Source organism: Carassius gibelio, chromosome B4 (genome assembly GCF_023724105.1).
Source record: "Carassius gibelio isolate Cgi1373 ecotype wild population from Czech Republic chromosome B4, carGib1.2-hapl.c, whole genome shotgun sequence".
NCBI lineage: Eukaryota > Metazoa > Chordata > Actinopteri > Cypriniformes > Cyprinidae > Carassius > Carassius gibelio.
The window spans coordinates 7,455,625-7,476,044 of NC_068399.1; the positions used below are offsets into that span (position 1 = coordinate 7,455,625).

Consider the following 20,420-nt stretch of genomic DNA (forward strand, 5'->3'; position numbering starts at 1 on the left):
GGAATTCCTTCATACACTTAAGGCCCTTTCACACTGCACGTCGGACTCGGCAAATTGCCGGAACATTGCCGCCTTCTGTGTGAAAGCAAACGTGTCCCTGGATTGATTCCGGTGTTCAGATCAATGTTCGTGACTGAAAAACATTTGCAAACTGTAATGAAGCAGAGATCAGTTAGTTCCTCATTATCAATGCTGACGCTGGGATAGATTCGTAGCTTCATTGAAAGCATAACGTGCCTAAAGTTTTCGACTCGTACATTACATGTCACACCCTGATGTCACTTATGGGAGTGTCGTTATGGGACCTTTACGGGTCGCACATATTCCGGGTAATCAGTCAGTGTGAAAGTGCAAAATCTAGCGACCTGGGAACATTGCCGGGACACATTACCCGTGTATTTGCCAGAATCGCAGTGTGTAATGGGCTATTACTTTCTGCCATTTGAGTTCTTTATTTAATTTTTTCATTGTGAGTGCATGCAAAAAATAGACCTTTATACAGTGATGCAATATTCATAAGACAATGGTTTAAAGGGATAAGACAAGTGTATAAAGGGATACTCCACCCCAAAATGAAAATTTTCATTTAGGTGCTAGGGTTTTTTGGAAAGAATGCTGTATTTATACATCAATATTGCAAAAGCTTGTGGCCTGAAAGGGCTTAAAGATAATGATCTACTGTAAATTAGAAAACTGTTGGGCATGATCGAAAGTTTATGTTGGCTGTAAATATATTCATCTAATTTGCAAATTATGAAGTCACCAGGGGGCGGCCTTCTCGAATTTCATAATATTCAGGAAATATTAGATATTGAATGAATGTTTGAACTTATTTGCAAGGTTTTCCGTATCTGTTTTATTGTTTTGTTATTTGTTATTTGCTACGTTCGTCTTTGGAACACAATTTAAGATATTTTGGATGAAAACCGGGAGGCTTATGACTGTCCCATAGATTGCCAAATAAGTTACACTGTCAAGGTCCAGAAAAGTATGAAAAGCATCATCAGAATAGTCCATCTGCATCAGTGTTCCAACCGTGACCTTATAAAGTGACCAGAATACTGTTTGCAAACAAAGAAAACAAAAATAAACAGAACCATCTCAGCTGCTCCAGCAACAGACGCAACCCGGGAAACTATCAGCCGATCCAGCAAGGTACGAAACGCGGAAAACTATCGGCATGGATTTTTGCCGATAACCAATTGTTCCAGCAATCAACTATCGGTGCCGATTAATCGGCAAAACCAATAAATCAGTCGACCTCTAGCTGTGATCACCCCTATCTGGATTGGAGGTAGAGCTGGACGATTAATCGAAAAGTAAATCGAAACAGAAATTCAGAACCTCTAGCCGACGTAATTTTCCCATGTCGGTTATTTCAGTTTTTTAATCCTGTTAATACTTCCCCCTTAAACCTTTAAAACCGAACGTGTCGGCGCCGACACAATTTACCATGCGGTATTAATGTTTTCATAAATCAGTAACCGTTTGCACTATGAAAAAAAATCGAATTGCGTCTGATAGAACACAACTTGCGCTTTAAGACAATATACAATTTAATACGGTAACTGCATGCTTTCCAGCAGCAAATCACAGCAGCTTTCGGGGAGAGGGGGAAGGGCGGAGTTGAAGCGGGAGATACGGAGCACAGCAGGTTTGAAAGTTTGAGAGTGTGAAATATAAACAAAAACGAACAAAAACATGGCGAAAAAAGGTTTTACACGAGAGGAGGCGATTGATTTGATCTCTGATGACACCTGGGAAAAGGCTGAACATGATTCATCGGACCCAGAGTCTGTATTCAGACGTTGAGGAAGTATATGCTGCTGGTTTTGATCCAGTCGTGGATTGGTAAGTGAAGCTTATTTATTTGTTTCTTTCTGATGAATCGATGAGAAATGATTAAAATAGTCAGACTCTGTGTTTCTGTTCAAAAAAACACTGTTTCACACACTTACATGTGCGTTGCACACACGTGTAAGTGCGTTTGTGCATGCATGCGTTCGTATTTGCTCATGTAACGTTAGCGTTATGTGTATGGGTGCGTTTGCATGCATACATAGTTTTCTGTGTGTATGTAAGTGCATGGACATCTCTCTCTCTCGGTGTGTGTGTAAGTAAGTAAAGGTGTGTGTGTGTGTGTGTGTATGCGAATGTGTGCGTGTTTGTGTATATGTATGTTTGTCTAAGTCCAAGCATGTGTGCATATGTTTGTGTGTGCTACTGCTAATGTGTGAATGTGTATATCTGTGTTTGTGTATATCTGTTTGTGTGTATCTGTGTGCATGTGTATCTGTTTGTGTTTGTGTGCATGTGTGTATCTTATACAGTCTATGTTGTGTATGCAAATGTGTGTACGCGCTTGCGTGACTGTGTATGCATGCATTTATGTCTATACCTGTATATTTGCATGTGTGTGTGTTTAGGTGCATGTATGGGTGTGTGATTGTGTGTATGCAAATGTAAGTAACTACAGGCTTTATTTTTATAATTTTATTTTATTATTATTATAGTTATTTTTTTATTATATTGTTATATATTTATATATTATTTTTACAAATTTTCTCTTACTAATAAATTGCTTCATAATGAAAATAATTTTTATGTACATATATAGTAAGTTTGTAACACTTTTTTTCAGTTTGGTTTACTCCAGTTATCTATGAAGAAGCAAATGGGCCATCTACATCGAACACAACACCATCTCAGAGGGGCTGGGGCCGTGGTCGCAGCTGTAGCTGTACAATAAGTACATGGGGGGGACTTGACACTTCCAACAAGATGCTCAGAACAAAGTCGGTGCCCCATAAAACAAGTCATATGTGACCATTTTCCAGCACTTCCTGGACATTGCAGTGACCAACAGCTTCATTTTATACAAAGAGCTGTATGCCATCTACCATGATAAGCTCATGACACGGCAAAACTTTCAGGAGCTGCTAGCTGCTCAGCTCACAGGTTTTCTCCTGGATGGCCGGCTGAGAGAGATGCGATCATCTGCCTGTTCCTGTGAGTGATACTCAAGACCTTTCACAGAGTTGCATATGATGAAAAAGGAGCACACCCCATGGAAGTGCCAGGAATGTGATGTGGGACTATGCTTGCAGTTAGACAGGAACTGCTTCAGATAGCACCACATTTAAGTGTGAAGTGACATTAAGCCAAGTATGGTGACCCATACTCAGAATTTGTGCTCTGCATTTAACCCATCCGAAAATGCACACACACAGAGCAGTGAACACACACACACACACTGTGAGCACACACCCGGAGCAGTGGGCAGCCATTTATGCTGCGGCGCCCGGGGAGCAGTTGGTGGTTCGATGCCTTGCTCAAGGGCACCTAAGTCGTGGTATTGAAGGTGGAGAGAGAACTGTACATGCACTCCCCCCACCCACAATTCCTTCCGGCCCGAGACTAGAACCCACAACCGTTCGATTGGGAGTCCAACCCTCTAACCATTAGGCCACGACTTCATTTATAGGACTGGATTGAAGGATCCAAAAATGCCTGGAGAACTGGAGTACAACAAATGTCTCCCGAGTGAAAACTGTGCAATCCAGTGTCTCAAAAAGACTTGTATATATGTATTATAGTTCCTTTTTCACGATTGAGCCATTAGATTCTTTCGATCATGAGTTTTCAGGTTTTTTCTAAATAAAAACCAGTACAATTTCTTCCCGTTTTTATTTTAGCTTTAGGTTCTAAAGGGTTAAAAGCATACTACCGCGTGTGTAGCCACATGATTCTGCTCCTTCCAGTCAGTGGCATAAATGCAAAACACGGATGTGAACGCCGGTTCAACACATACTGATGGCCTTTCATCTTCACTAAACTTTGTCAGTTCTATTTGTTTTATGGTTTGGACATTCAAGCGATTAGATGATCGGATGTGTATTATTATATCGAGCTGCCATGTTCGCGCAAGGGCTGTAAAAAAAAAAAAAAATTGAATTTAGAATATTCGTAGAATAATAAAAAAAAAATTCCACATTTGAATGCAAAAATGTTACATTCAAATTGTAGGTGTCCATTAAGGAGGCAGCTTTAAGGCACGCCCCGGGTACACTTCACATTCCGCGTTCTGTTCCGTCTCATACAGCTTCATCCACACAGCTTTCAGAAGGCGGAAGAGCTCGACAAGCAGTACCACTTCTTTCATCATTCACCTCTTGCATGCGCTGCTGACAGCCATGCACCCCGTCCGCGTGCAGTCACTTTTTCCCAATTGACCACAACATTCTTTTGCATAGACTTGAACACTTTGTTGTAGGGGTGTGACGGTTAGTATATAACCGTGAGACCGGCGGTTATAGTTGAACACCGTCATTAGAACTCTATAACCGCCAAAACCGTGTCATTAAAATATTTTTTACAAACATTTTTTATCAAAAATTATTTTATTTTTTTAGATAGGATCATAAGATAAGCAATATATCGGGAGACATGGTTTTTACCACTTAATGAAGTTTTGTAAATCGTCAGACATGATATTTACCACTTCATTAAATTTTGCTTTGTAGAAAACCTTTCTTAAAAACGAATTTCGTTTTGAACAAATTTTATCTTAATTTTAATAAATGTTTCATCAACCAATTGCATGTATTTTAATAAATAAAAAGCAAATATAGCAGACAATGATAACCGTGACATGGAAGCACCAGCGCGCCGCGTTCACTTGCACTGCGAACTAGAGCGCATCTCATCGTAAATGAAACTCAGTTTAGGCCTATGCCTCATACATTAGCATTAAATATCTTTGCTGCATCCTTTCTAGAACAGACAATGGCTTTATTTTATTTTTTTTGCGGCTAGCATCAGCAAAGCATCGCATCGTCCATTGACCCGCAAAACAGTCAGTCAGCTAATCAGCGGATGGCGGGCGGGTGCGGCTTAGAAATTTACTCAAAATACTTTGGCGCAGACGATGAGTTTTGTGACAGATCTCCTAAACGGAGGTCTGAAATCTCTTTACCGATCAGAGCGCGCGCTGACACGGAGTTAACCAGCTATCTCCAAGATCAACCAATTGACTCTACCGCAGATCCACTAGCATGGTGGCGAGACAATATGAAACAAAATGAAACACGCTATCCGCTCCTCCAACCCCCCCGACGGTTATGTTATGAACCGTCACATTTGACTCGCGTCATAACCGTCGTCACCAATTCTGAAACCGGCACACACCTACTTTGTTGGCATCAGTGGAAGTGCATTAGCATGGTTTAGATCGTACTTATATGACCGCCATCAGTTCGTAGCAGTGACTGAAAATGTATCATATCCATCACAAGTGCAGTATAGAGTACCTCAAGGCTCAGTACTAGGGCCGCTACTCTTCACGCTTTATGTGTTACCCTTGGGAGATATCATCAGGAAACATGGTGTTAGCTTTCACTGTTATGCTGATGATAGTCAGCTCTATATTTCTCCGCGGCCCGGTGAGACACACCAATTTGAAAAACTAATGGAATGCATAGTCGATATAAAAAAACTGGATGATAGTGACAGATGACAGAATTTCTTACTGCTAAATTCTGAAAAGACAGAGGTGTTAATTATAGGACCTAAAAAGTCTGCTTGTAATAACCTAGAACACTGTCTAAGACTTGATGGTTGCTCTGTCAATTTTTCGTCATCAGTTAGGAACCTAGGTGTGCTATTTGATCGCAATCTTTCCTTAGAAAGCCACATTTCTAGCATTTGTAAAACTGCATTTTTCCATCTCAAAAATATATCTAAATTACGGCCTATGCTCTCAAAGTCAAATGCAGAAATGTTAATCCATGCATTTATGACTTAAAGGTTAGATTATTGTAATGCTTTATTGGGTGGTTGTTCTGCACGCTTAGTAATACAAAACTAAAGTCAAACTTAAACTGAAACAAGACAGAGACATTAATAATAAATGGTATAGCAAATAAATGAAATATTCATACTGCTTGAGACAGTTTGTTAAATTTGTATCTTTTTATTATTTTCTATTTGTTCCTTTGCTTTTTTATTACTGACAGTTTAATTATTTTCAATCATTTTGTGAACAAGACAAGTCAAGTCTGCTTAATTGTCAATTCTTCCACATGTACAGTACATACATACAGAAAATTTAAATTGTGTTACTCTCAGACCCCCGGTGCATACAAATAACACTAACAGTAGAACATTAAACACAGATAATAAAATATAAAGTACAACTATACAAATAGGTCATGTAAAAAAAGATAGATAAGTAAAGCAGCACATGGTAGATAAGAGTGCAAACCAGTGAAGTAACCAGTGCAGATATAATGATTGTAGCAGCCTTATTTACAGGAAATTCATATTTGATATCTTTCACTATCTTTAAATAAATCACTCATATAAAGTTTTGGTCATAAGCCCCCTCATGATCGTGTTAATCGTTATTACAATATTGACCAAAATATTTGTGATTATGATTTTTGACATAATCGAGCAGCCCTACTTTGAACCGATTCACTTTAATGAATGATTAAAACTGATCTGGGTCGAGTTTCCTGAAAACGATGTATCTTAGCTCTGAAGAGTGCTCTCTACATGCAAGGTTACAAACCTTCACCACAATTTCATGCGCTTTTCCCCAAAAATGTACTTGACATGAACGCGTTCTACATGCTACTTTAGAGTCGCTGCCAATTCGCGAAATTCATGCTGAAATATAACCTATGGAATCATATTCTGAATGTTCAACCTAATAATCGTCATCTGTTGTGGATTAGCAATCATAGAAGTATATATAATAAAGCACATACCAACAGGCGGAGGCACTGACAAAATGGCTGAACAAAAACACAAGAAAAGATACCTTTCAAAAATATAGAGGGAAATAAAGATGTTGTTTTTAATAGATGTAAAGGACACCATAGAAATAAGGTTAAAACAAAACATCTGGGAGGACAAGAAATGCCCAATAAATGATTTTTTTTGGAATTCATCCCTATTTTGCCTAGTTTGTTTAATCATTTAATTTAGATGTGTATTTCTATTTTTCTTCTATTTTTAATTAATAAAAACAAAAAACTAGTACAATAATTTATTATTAATTTATTATTATGCTATATAAATTATGTCACTGTGTGTGTGGGGGTGGGGTTCTGTCGCCGTGTCATGGTAAGTGCACCGTATAGTTTCCTGCTTTTTTGTCCTTTGCCAATCAGACCTATGCTCGTGGGAGTGAGAAGCTGAAGAGCGGCGGGCGAAAAGACAGGAAGACTGTAGTAGTGCGGCGCCGAAACAGATTGTGAAGTTCACACGCATCTGGAGTGATTATTTTTGTAATCATTGTTAAATAAAGTTTCCCACGAGCCCCAGTACGCCGACCCCAGTCTCCTTCCTCTTCATACAACTTAACTCGGTTACACCTATACACTTTTTTTTTTTTTTACTTTCAGGAGGGTGTACTCATTTTTGCAACAAAATTATATCGCTTTGATAAGAAAACCTTATTTTGCTGAATAATTTTGGACATTTTTCTTTGGTAATTGATTTAGCAAGCTAGTTGTAACAGTACATCTCCAAAGAACACTAACATGTCTTCGAAGTAAAGAGTAATTGATGAATTGGTTAAGTTTCAGAGGGAGTGTTCTCATTTATGCTAAACCCTGTATATTCACTATATACAATGCTTAATTTAATTAAAACAAATTTATATAAGGCTATAAATAAATTATGTAAGGTTTGTGCCACTGCTGCTCTAAACTAACAGTACTGATGATTACCAAAATCACGTTTTAGCTTTCTGTATTGGTTAGTCCTCCGATTTGTGTAAGCTCTTTAGTAACAGTAGTAGGCTATTTCTAATGCTATAATTATTGCTGTTGTCTATGAAAGAAAGGCGGGAAAACATAGCCTAGTCAAGCACTTCATAGTGTTTTTTTTCCTTCCCAGATGCCCAATTACAGTCAAAAAATACCAAAACAATGACAGTGAGAATACAAGCTGTTATGAAAGGTATAAGAGGCAATTTTTTTTATCACGTGAATAAATACTATTTGTTTGTTTGAGTTTGTTATTTACCCAATTAACGACAATAACATTTAAACAGTTTTTTTGACAGATCCCTAAAATATTTCACTTTCTCTTTTTATTATGGTAGGTGGTCTAATAAATTATTACGCACTGCATGTTTTCATAGCGTTAAATTGGCATGTTTGTTTGAAAGACATTTGGCAGAATTTGAAAAAGTGTTTTTGTCAAACGAAAAAGAAAATTTGGCTTTAAAAAAACTAATATAAAATAATAATTGGCCAACTAATAGATTGCCAAAATAATCCTTAGTTGCAGCCCTAAATATAACAATTTAAATAATGTATTATATTCATGCTTTTATGAGAAACAATGTTTAGTTTGGTCACTGGCTTGATTTTTCACACACACACAAAAACATTAACATTTGAGACAAATAAAATCTGACTGAACTTAAATAATTACACATCAGAAATCACCGATTACAGATCAGACATTAGAATGAACAAGTTTATTTCGATGTTGTGACAATGCTCTGTGTGCTGTATGTGTTTTGAGATGTATGCATTATCTGAAAGCTGAATAAATAATCTTTCCATTTATGTATGGTTTGTTACGATGAGACTATATTTGGCCGAGATACAGCTATTTGGAAGATATCTGGAATCTGAGCATGCAAAAAAAAAAAGTTAAAATATTGAGAAAATAACCTAGTTGTAGGATTCACAAAAATAAAGTCTAATTAATTAAATATCCTCCGGTCAGTTAGGTCACATTCCCATAAGAACTTTGAAATATGGATTTAAGAAAATTTAATGATAGTTAAGGTCTTGTCTTTACACAAAGGATCTGTGAATGTACCACATTTGTCTTTAATGACTGTTAGAAGAATAAAAACCTACCTCTTTGTTCCTCCCCTTGTTGTTTTATTCTGCAGGTTTCTGATTCCTCGTGTTTTATTCTCAATATTTCTGGTTCCTCATGTTTTATTCTCCAGGTTTCTGATTCCTCGGGTTTTATTCTTAATATTTCTAGTTCTTCGTGTTTTGTTCTGCAGGTTTCTGGTTCCTCTTGTTTTATTCTCCAGGTTTCTGGTTCCTCTTCTTTTATTCTCCAGGTTTCTGGTTCCTCTTCTTTTATTTTCCTGGTGTCTGGTTCCATGTATTGTATTTTCCAGGTTTCTGGTTCCTCTTCTTTTATTTTCCAGGTTTCTGGTCCCATGTGTTGTATTTTCCAGGTTTCTGGTTCCTCTTGTTTTATTTCACTCGTGTTTTCCTCACTCTCCTCTTTAACAAACTCCATATTCACAGCAGATCTCAGTTCAGCTGATACTCCTCCAGAATTTCCTGCTTGATTCAAAACTTAGTCACGACTGTGATGATGAGAATATTACAGGCGTTTAATGACCTGATCCAAAAACTGTATTTTTCCACGTACAGAAACAACATTTCTAACAGTTTGTATTAAACTAGCACCACGACAAAACAACAGAGAGCGCGGTGAAACTAACCTTCTTCTTCTGAGGTCTAATGGTGTTTATCAAACAAACGAATGTGTTTTAGCGCCACCCGCTGGACTGGAGACAGAAGCGGCGAGAAGAGGATGGTGCTTTCACACCAGACGCGAATGAAGCGTTAAGGGCGAGTGATTTAAATATTAAGTCACCCTTACGAAAATTAACCATGGTTTTACTACAAATAAAACCAAAAAAAACATGGTTACTATAAACCATGGTAACCACAAATTAACCATGGTTTTGCTTTATTAACCATGGTATTTCTAGTAAATCTCTGGTTATACAAATGGTAGTCAACACGTCAAAAAAACATCAGTTACTACAGTTTTACTATAATAAAACCATGGTTATTTTTATTAAAGGCAGTAATGTAAAGACGCGAATAGGCAAACTAAAGGGTCAGAATAAGGTGAATAGGTTAATCGTGTTTGCAGTTTTAAACCGTATTTGCGCCGCAAAATACAACGTTGTGATTACAAACGCCGTAACAAAAGTGCGAAAATACGTCAATGACGCCGTTTTTACAGCCGTTCACGTTGCCATATGACAGCGGCTGCGTCCGAAATCGCATACTTAGCGAGTAGGTACTACATTTCAATAAGTACTTACTTAACGTGCGCTAAAGGAGTACGTACTCTACAGCCAAATCTCGTTGAGTATGAATGAATTCCGCCATGTTTACGTTATCATGTGACCTATGACGTTATAACAACTTCAAATATATGACTGACTGCTACAGGTTTAATATTTACTACCTAAATATTTTGATGTTGATGCAATTTGCTCCTTTTTGTGATCTTGTTGAATACAAAAATGCCCTTTTATTGTTAATGTAGTTTAACCAATATATTTGTGTTGTTTTTGTTTTAACTCTATTGAAATGACCCACAGTTTAATCCTTGAAGATTAAACCCTTCATAGCATCAGTAACTCCACAACCCTACCTCGTACGGTTTTCCTCAGGTTTTGCAGTATTTGTAATATCTGCACAAATAAGACGTTGATCAGGTGCTTGAAGATCTCGGCTTTGGAGCAGAATGTTGATTTTACACTTGAAAAATGTAAGTATTACTACTTAGAAATTAAGATTACCTCAGAAAGCATTTCTAGCCCACCCCAACACTTATCAACAATAATAATGATAAATGGTGACTAATAATTCTATATATTTTTTGTAAAACAAATTGTAATTCATTTTTTTCATATCTATGCATAACTTCACACTAGACAAATGCAGCTAAGATGAATACATCTCAATATTCAGTCAAGTAATGAATTAATGTATGTGTTAATAAAACAATTAGGTTATATATTTTATTTACTGACAACAACAGGAGACATGAATAATCAAAGTAAAATAATAAATAAAAGTAACCGTCACAATAAATAAACACAAGTCAACAACCGATGAAATAAAGCTTTATTCAGACATTGTTCTGTTTTTGAATGTTTACAGACGGTGAACCCACATCAGTCCATCACATCCCTCACTGCTGCAGTCAGACTGAATCTGATCATGATGAGAGAAACCAGCAGGGACATCGAGTCCTGTCTGAGTGCACAGAGAGGATGAGGAAGACCATGATGAAGACCCTGAACCACACAACCCTGAACAAGAGAAGGAGAACATGTGCGGGACGATCTGACTGCTGCTGTGTCTGCTCCAAACATCTATGTCTGCTCTACATGAGCATGAGCAAGGTTGCTGGATCAATCTCCACAGTCATCTCCACCGGTGTGTCTTTACTCCAGGTGACTCCAGAAGGATTGAGATCCTGTAATAACAGCACTGTAAGTCACTTCAGATAAAAGTGTCTGGCAAATCAATTCATGTAAATGTGAATTTTGTGAATGCTTTTTTTGTGTCTTGGGCAGAAAAATGCTAAATAAAGCTGCTTATTTCTTAAAGCTTTTTTCTTCAATGTTCTACTATAATATTAATGCATGCATACATTTAATACAGTTTCTATTTGGGGTTTTAAAGGATCAGGTCATCTAAACATATAAATTCAGTCATTAATGACTTGCCTCCATTCTGTTCAATCCTTTGCCTGAACATAAAAGGTGATGTTGGTCAGGTTTCTCCTGCTGGTTTGTGTCCATACAGTATGATTCAATGGAGCCTGACTTTCAGATTCTTTGTGACATTATTTGATGATACTTTAGAAACTTCTGAAACTCAGGCTTTATTGACTGATGTTGTATGAACAGAAACCAGCAGAACAAACTTGACCAAAATCACATCCTCAATGTCTTTTGGTCTTTCTCTAGATGTTCTCGCTGGCTCTGGGGTCACTGAAGATGAAGAGACCACAGCAGGATCTGGTCCTGATGAGAAAACAAGAGGAGATGCAGTGATGGAGCATTTCACCCATGGCACTCCATCTTCTTCATCCTCAGAGCACACAGCTGTCTGCAGACATTTCAGATCCTCTAAAGATGCACAAACACAAAACAAAAGCAGTCATTTTAATAGCACAGTGTCGTTTCATTTCTGTATTAGAAGTAACAGAATTATCTTACTTTATATTTTTCCACAGATGCTGCTGTCACCTGCTCCAACACAAAAGATCTGCATCAAATGTACAGCAAACAAGAATCAGAAAAGTGCTGTAATAACTGTTTATTAATAAACTACAACTTAAAATTTAAAAGATGTTTTGATGACTGTAGTGTACTCACTGAGAATCTTTGATGGCATCATTTCTTCATCAGTCTCTCTGCAGCAGATAAACACACGTGTGTCTCATCTGTCCCTGTAACATCCAGACAAGAGTCAGTCTCTGTGATTATCTGTGATATACTGCATTTACATGTTGAGATAGATGCTGATGTGTTCACTCACTTTATCCAACACAAGAGCTCCACAATTTATCAACAATACTAATGGTCAAATGAAATAGATAACTTATGTTTACTTAATGTAGATTTATTTATTTACATTACTTACATTAATCTAAAGCAATGTAGACAGTTGATTCTATATAATAACATACACATCTCTCACTCAAATGTCTGTTCATGTGATTTGCTCATAAGCAATTCTCTTAGAATATTTCTCTGTCTCATATTAAACAGACAATTAATCGTCTTTAAGATGTATATGGTTCATGCAAATCCACTTTGGAGACGTACATATGCTTACTGGAGATCCGTTGTTCGCTTTACATAATAAAACATGTTTTGATGTTGTTTTTCATCACAAATATACTGATGTTACTGGCTTTATAGCGTCTTTACATCTCAACAAATCAACAGCATACTCTACAGTAGCTCAACAAATACGATTTTATCACATGGGAACCATGTTTTGTTTTATAATACTCACCTTTGTAAACACCCTCTACGCTGCTCTCCTTCACGTTCGATGACGATTTATCCTTTCCGCGTGGCATTCTGGGATTGAAAAGTATCCCTCGATGAACCCTTCAGAATCTTGGCTGAAGCAGTAGGACATCTGGGGATTACTCGCCTACTGTTTTATGGTTCAAGGTTTCGAACGTACTTCTTTCTTCACATACTCTTTTTCCCTACTATATAGTAGGTGAGTAGGCATATTAGAACGCAAATTAAGTATACGTACAACTGAATCTCGCGAGAGTTATTGCAATTCTCGCCTACTCTTTTATGAACGCAAAAGATTCAAACATACTAATTTGTCGCATACTGCTTTTTCCATACTATATAGTAGAGAAGTATTCAATTTCGGACGCAGCCAGCGTTTTGCTAATAGCCCAGCTAACAAATTTATGTTGTGAGAACGTTTTCCTAACGTTCCCTTTTGGCTGTGGAAACGTTATTTTGAACGTTGCAAATAACGTTGAAATGTCCAGTTTGTTTAATGTTCCCAGAACGTTTTTTTATGGTTAGTATAACGTTCCTACAACGTTCTTGAAACTTACATTTCATAAAAAATATAACGTTCTATGAACGTTTATTTAGAATGTTCCAAAAACGTTGAAATGTCCAGTTTGCTTAATGTTCCCAGAACGGTTTTTTATGGTTAGTATAACGTTCCTACAAGGTTCTTGAAACTTAAATTTCATCAAAAATATAACGTTCTATTAACGTTTATTTAGAATGTTCCAAAAACGTTGAAATGTCCAGTTTGCTTAATGTTCCCAGAACGTTTTTTTATGGTTAGTATAACGTTCCTACAACGTTCTTGAAACTTACATTTCATAAAAAATATAACGTTCTATGAATGTTTATTTAGAATGTTCCTAAAACGTTGAAATGTCCAGTTTGCTTAATGTTCCCAGAACGTTTTTTATGGTTAGTATAACGTTCCTACAACGTTCTTGAAACTTACATTTAATAAAAATATAACGTTCTATGAACGTTTATTTAGAATGTTCCAAAAACGTTGAAATGTCCAGTTTGCTTAATGTTCCCAGAACATTTTTTATGGTTAGTATAATGTTCCTACAACGTTCTTGAAACTTAACTTTCATAAAAAATATAATGTTCTATAAATGTTTATTTAGAATGTTTCAAAAACTTTGAAATGTCCAGTTTGCTTAACGTTACCAGAACATTATTTTATGGTCACCATAATGTTCCTACAACGTTCTTGAAAGTTACATTTCATTAAAGAATGTTCTATGAACTTTAATTAGAATGTTCCAAAAAATTTGAAATGTCCAGTTTGCTTAACGTTCCCAGAATGTTATTTTATGGTCAGCATAACGTCCCTACAACGTTCTTGAAACTTACATTTCATAAAAAAATATAACGTTCTATGAACATTTATTTTGAACATTCCAGTAACGTTAAAATGTCCAGTTTGCTTAACGTTGCTAGAACGTTATTTTGCAGAATGGTCAGCATAACGTTCCTGCAACCTAATTTTCATTTAAACACAATATTCTATTAACATTTATTTGGAAAATTCCAAGAACGTTAAAATGTTGGAACTTTATTTTATGGTCAGCATAATGTGCCTACAATGTTCTTTCCACTTAAATGTTATTAAGAATAAAACATTGTATAAACTTTAATTTGAACATTACAAAGTGTAGCTTAATAAAATTTTATTTTCAGGTTGGCACTGTTGCAACATTCTCTTTCAGCATAACATTTATTAACACAACATTCCAGATCCAAGCAAGCATTCAATTACATGTGCATTTCAACAAGTATCTGAATTATTAAAGATAATCACTTTCAACACATTGAACAGACTGGTGAAAATTTCATATCTAGTAAAAAAAAATGAAAGTCCCCTGTAGTCAAATATTTAAGTTTTTTTGCTATAATTTTGTCTTTAGCTTTGTGCTTGTGCGCTGGTATTAGCATGCTATAGGAAATTATTCTTAGATGTGATTGGTTATTGGATTGTGATGTAGCAATATTTAATGCCACAAAGACAAAAAAAACAGCATAAAAACTTGATTTTCACTACAGAAGGACTTTAATATTTAGTTTAATATTTATGACAATAAACTATTGCTTCATAGCTAAATATAAACTATCATATAAACTTTTTATTATTGAAAACTTCTATACGAATTTGTGTTTGGGGTGTGGGTGCTGAAAAACTAGCACTGTGGGAACTGTCCGGTCTCTCCGAGCTCCATCTGTAAAGTAAACAGATTAGCTGATGTTACAAACTGTGTTATTACAAAATTCCTATGAAATAATAAGTCTACTGCCTAGACTTTCAATGGAAAGACAAAAATGATGAAAGATTATAAAAAAATTAAAATAATTGTCTAAATGGGTGTGAACAACATGAGGGTGACACAGTTAACTTTCTACTTGGACAATGCAGCCACACTGCTCAGTTTAAATATGCAGTAAAATCAGTGCTGTTAAGTGTTATTACCGTACCAGCGTAATGTTATGCTAAACATATTTGATATTAGAATTAGGGATGGGTCACGATTTTTGAATATTCGATTAGTTGATTTAATGACCGATTATCGATTAGGCTGTGCGATTATTTTCTAAGGATGTGAACCGTGCCCGAGCATCTCTTACCCCCAAAGCCCAGTTCGGGTGACTGTGATTGCTCTGTGCTGCGCTCGGACGCGGTTGGTTGGAAGAAGTGGGCCAGAACGCGGTTCAGTTTAATTAGTGTGCTGTACACCTGCAGTGTGAGCAACCACGCCAGGGAACTACTGACACGTGCAGCATGATTAATTGAAAGGGGCAATTTTGGAGGGGCAAAGCCATAGAAATATAAAGCAATATGTTGTGAGAGAGTCTTCTGTCTCACCGCATCCCAAACGACTCAAAATAATGAACCACAAAGTTAACAGAATGATGCAGTCCACTAGTGTTCTCAAAAGACCCAGTACTTCGGTACCAAGTCGGTACTAAAAAATTTAAAAGTGACGGTACCAGGTTTCTTTAAGTACCCGTAGTCCCAAGGTCCCGTTCAAACCCGGTTCAGCGCTATGATTTCTGCGAAGCAGAAAACGAGGACGGAATCTCAAAATCCAGTCATGAAAATGAAACTTACATTTTAATATAGACAGTCATGGAATTTGTCAAAGTTAGCATAAATGAATCAAATCAAATCTCCATATGGACCAGTATCTGTAAATGTTAAAACGCAAATGTTGCTTGAAATATGAATCCGTGTTTTGCGCGTCTCTGTGTGTATTAATGAATGGCAGAGACGTGCGGGTTTTTTTATTACATAGACTGAAGCGTATAATTTCAGCATCTGAGCTTCAGAGTTCTCTCTCCATCAAGAGATCTTTTCAGTTTCTCACACATGCAAAAGAGAGAGAGAGCGAGAGTCTTACCACGCTGAATCGACACGCTATATGTAAACTATTCTTTATTGTCTTTTCCTGTAATGGAGTTAACAAGCAGAAGACATACCGGTTTCTCCGGTAGTGGGTGGAGCTAATGCGCAAATGGCAATTTCATTGGCTGGCGCTGATCTAGTACCCTCCCCTGTTTTGATTTCAGCAAATCAGTTTGACCGAACGCAGACAACGTGATTAATATTCATGAACCCAGCAGCTCATCAATTCATAGTGCATTGTATATACATTAGTATGATAGTAGAATTAGTAGTAGTATTATCTTTTAATAATAATTAATATGATCTATTACTATTTTTTTTACAGAAACCATCAATGACCAAAAATATCTTAAGCATCACCACCAGTCTTAAGTTCAGTTAAAATGACAAATATGCATTCATTAGGACTAAAAGTTAATTTTTACATAAAGGCATTGTGCTAGAAATATTACTATTATTTAGTAAAATGTATGTGATACTACTACTACTGTTGAAATAATTTATAAAAAAAATAAAATAAATCACAATATTTCTTCCACGTTTTAATTTTACTAGAAAATCCCCTTTATTTACCAGAAATAAAATGTGTTTACATTTCATAAATTAAAAGACAAATTAAATTTGGGTGAAACTTGTTTACTGTTTTTCATAATTATATAAATTGTAGAAAAACTTTAAACCAAATTGTAAATAAGTCCAAAGAATGGCATTGGTTTTATTTTTAGTGCTAAAAAGTTTTTTGTTTTTTTTTATTCGAATATTTTTGTGTTTTGCTTTGGTACCGATAACCTTGGATTTTCACTGGTATCGGTACCGAACACTGAAATTTTGGTACCGTCACAACACTCCACTCCACTGTGCAGAGCGAGAAACTTCCTGTCTCCCACGTAATTTGTGTTTACGAGCTAGCTGCATTAAAATGATTTGTTATTTGTTGAAGGACTAAAATGTAATATTCCACTGGTTTGATAACCATAAAATGTTTTTATACCATTTAAAAATTTGACTCTTGTTATGTTGATTTTTACATATGAACATGTTATGTTTTTATGTTCACATAACACGTTATGTGACTATTCGCAAGCTTTTAATTATGGTAAGCTTGGAAATAATATGTAACGTTTTAATCTAGGCCTGTAGCTATCGAATATTTAAGTAATCGAGTATTCTACCAAAAATCCCATCGATTAATCGAGTAATCAGTTAAAATGCGTTTATGCTTAATTAAAGTGCAATTTTAATTATGCAAGAGAAAATAAGACTCCTGGGTCTCTTAAAATGAACAACTAAGTTTCCTTTTATATAAAAAAAAAATTATATTTTTTAAATGCATAGAATGCAATGCATACATCAAAAATAAACATTTAATCACTACCCATTGTTTCTCTGTCTGTACTTGTACTGTGAACAATGACAATAAAGTAATATATAAAGTTAAATTAAGTGCATTTAAGTGCCATTCAATTGGGGTTTTAAATAGATGCACATTAAACACATAAAATATTAATTTAATTAATCTTTTAATTATTGAAAATTAAGCAAACTTAACTTTTCAGTACTAACCCGCAAAAACTTAAATAAACCGGACTTTTATTTTGACGGGTTGACATACCTTTACAGTTCTGTGTATGTGATGTGACGCTAGTTTTAATCAAATCAAATGGTCAAATGCTCATGAAGTGATTTTCAGTGCAGTTCTTGAGATGTTCTTCATGTGTTCACGTCCTTATTTAGTGAGACAGCAGACGCTGAAATCACCGCTATCGTCATGCGCGCTTCCGTGTGTTTAATGAATGAAGACGCGCTTCTGCTCCATTCATTAACAGAGACACGCAGAACATGCAGGATTCATATTTAAATAGACTGTTCCGGCTTAATATTTACAGATATTAGTCCATATCATGATTTGATGTAAGTGCAATGACCTATTTTCGATTATTTCATTCAAAATTTGGCAAATTCCGTGCCATTCCGCGTTAAACTGTAAAATCTGTTTTTATGACTGGATTCCGTGATTCCCTCCATGTTTTCTGCATCGCAGAAATCATAGGGCTCTAGTTGTGGTATGCCAGCTCTATCTTGCAATGGACACACGTCACGACGTTCTCTTTACGTTTGCCCGTGCCCTCAAATCAAAACACTGCTGACTCCTTGTCTTCTTTCGCTTTGTGGGTGACGTAAATGTGTTGTGTCACATAAAAAAAAATAATTGAGAAAGAACCTGACGTGAGATTTTAAAATAAATTAAAAGAAGCTTCGAGGCAGAGGAATTTGCTTCGATCATTTTTTTAATCGAGTTACTCGAGGAATCGTTTCAGCCCTATTTTAATCACAATAAGCTTTGGGCTTTGTTACTTTTTATTATAACAAAAAGCCTCAGGCTTCTGTCAATTTTAAGATAAAATACAAACAATAAATGTTTTTTACGCTCTTTAATCTGTAGTGAGATATTCGCCTCCTTTCATGCGGCATGCAAGTGAATCAAATATTTTCCTGTTTAATATTTGCAGCACGAAAATAATAACGAATAAATATTTGAGTGCATGTTGAAAAAAAAAAATAGAACAATTTAATACAAACCAGTGTCTCTTGAAATAAATCAATTTGAGTTTAAAAAAATCGTCAGTAAGCCTATTGTTGTTTTTCGTTTTTAACGTGAAGTATGACAGGTGCCACATCCTTTTTTTAAATTACAGGTGTAATATATTCAATTTTACTTCATGCAATGTAACATGATTTCATTGTCGTAGTTTTGACTTAATTACTTAAATATTATGATGCTAATCTTTTTATTTTTATTTGAGAAGGATAAACTGATCAAAACTGCTCAACTCACGGTCTTGAGCTGGTCGCTTTGTAGGCTATTTAAAAAACAAACAAACTTGAATTTAACAAACATAAAATGTTCCAATCATATTTCTGAATTAAATTAATAAAGAATCGAAACGACCAGCCATGTAAGGCTCTATATTAGTTCTCTCGTTTCAATTAAAAGCTCCCCCTCGGTTTGTCGGGCCCATATAAGTACTACCTCCTTTTTTCATGGAAGGGGACAGAATCTGACAGGGTAACAAAGATGGACAGAGCAATGGCCCGGAGCGTGAAGCGCAGTCTACAGGCCAGCGGGGAAAGGGAGACATAATCAGAGGGTAGTGCTGCCAATAACTAGAACTGTGGACATGCTATTGTTATAAATACATACATTACATTTAATATTCAAATTAGTGCCTTCATTCAGGCTGTTCACAACAAGTTTTAACGCGTTTAACGTGTTTTATGATATTCTGTTTAACACAATGTGTTTTAAGCCTAATAATTAGGGATGCACCGAAATGAAAATTCTTGGCTGAAACCGAAAACCGAAAAAGAGAACACCAAGGCCGAAAACCGAAACCGAAACACCGAAATAAATTATGCCAATTATTAGTACCATTGCATTTATTGCTATGACCGTGTACTAACTTTACTAAAATTAAGACATTGCAATTGCATAAATTAATATTAAGTTGAGCTTGTCATCTGCCTGACATTTGAGAAATATTTGAGACAGTGTATTTAAATAGGGCCAGGGCATAAATAAAGATTTTTTATCAAATTAAAGCAGAAATCTCACATTATGAGATGTCACACACACACACACATATATATATATATATATACAGTAGCCTAAGATCAAAATAGCCAACGTATTATTATTATTTGAGGCACTTTCTTGCAGAATTCCACTGAACATATCCGACAACGATGGTGCATGCCACTCATCTGGTGCAGAGACCAGTCTTTTTTTCTGCGCTCTGATCTCAGTCTCCTGCGCTTGGCGCTTCTCCGTCTCCACACGGGTTCTCCGCATCCAGCGCGGCCTGGATCATTTCTCATGCGCGCTGCCTTATTTCCGCATCCAAGTAATGGTTTTATAACGCGGATCAAGCACATTCGCGATGAAGTGCAGAGGATCCGAAAAGATCTCAGTGAGACGTGTGCTAACAGACTCTATAAGACTGTACTTTTCTTTGTTTTCACTTCGTGGTCCGTCTTAATCTCTTTGTTAGGAGACGTTTTAGTGCTGCGAATAAAGGAATACGAAGAGAGAGAATGTTCTCACTGGTGTTAAGCAGTGGTGTCAAAAGTACTGGCATTCATTACTCAAGTAGAAGTATAGAT

At 36.1% G+C, this 20,420-nt stretch overlaps 1 protein-coding gene and 2 long non-coding RNA genes across 4 annotated transcripts in view; all 3 read right to left on the reverse strand.

Moving 5' to 3' along the window:
* The window catches only part of LOC127955948 (zinc finger protein OZF), a 313,902-nt gene extending 304,121 nt beyond the window's left edge, over nt 1–9,781 (reverse strand). For both annotated transcript variants that reach the window (XM_052553637.1, XM_052553636.1), the window contains exon 1: nt 8,886–9,781. In XM_052553637.1, the coding sequence (XP_052409597.1) occupies nt 8,886–9,285 (400 nt within the window). In that variant the 5' untranslated portion in view covers nt 9,286–9,781. The remainder of the gene's footprint in view (nt 1–8,885) is intronic.
* Nucleotides 9,782–11,794: 2,013 nt separating this feature from the next.
* LOC127956126 (uncharacterized) lies at nt 11,795–13,479 on the reverse strand. The gene is made up of 3 exons (XR_008153492.1): nt 12,182–13,479; nt 12,023–12,071; nt 11,795–11,932 (listed from the first exon to the last, which is right to left on the reverse strand). It is a non-coding gene; the product is annotated as an uncharacterized LOC127956126 (long non-coding RNA).
* Nucleotides 13,480–14,399: 920 nt separating this feature from the next.
* Nucleotides 14,400–20,420, reverse strand: part of LOC127956124 (uncharacterized) — a 24,229-nt gene continuing 18,208 nt past the window's right edge. Inside the window, exon 3 of the long non-coding RNA XR_008153490.1 lies at nt 14,400–15,078. This is a non-coding gene — a long non-coding RNA (uncharacterized LOC127956124). The remainder of the gene's footprint in view (nt 15,079–20,420) is intronic.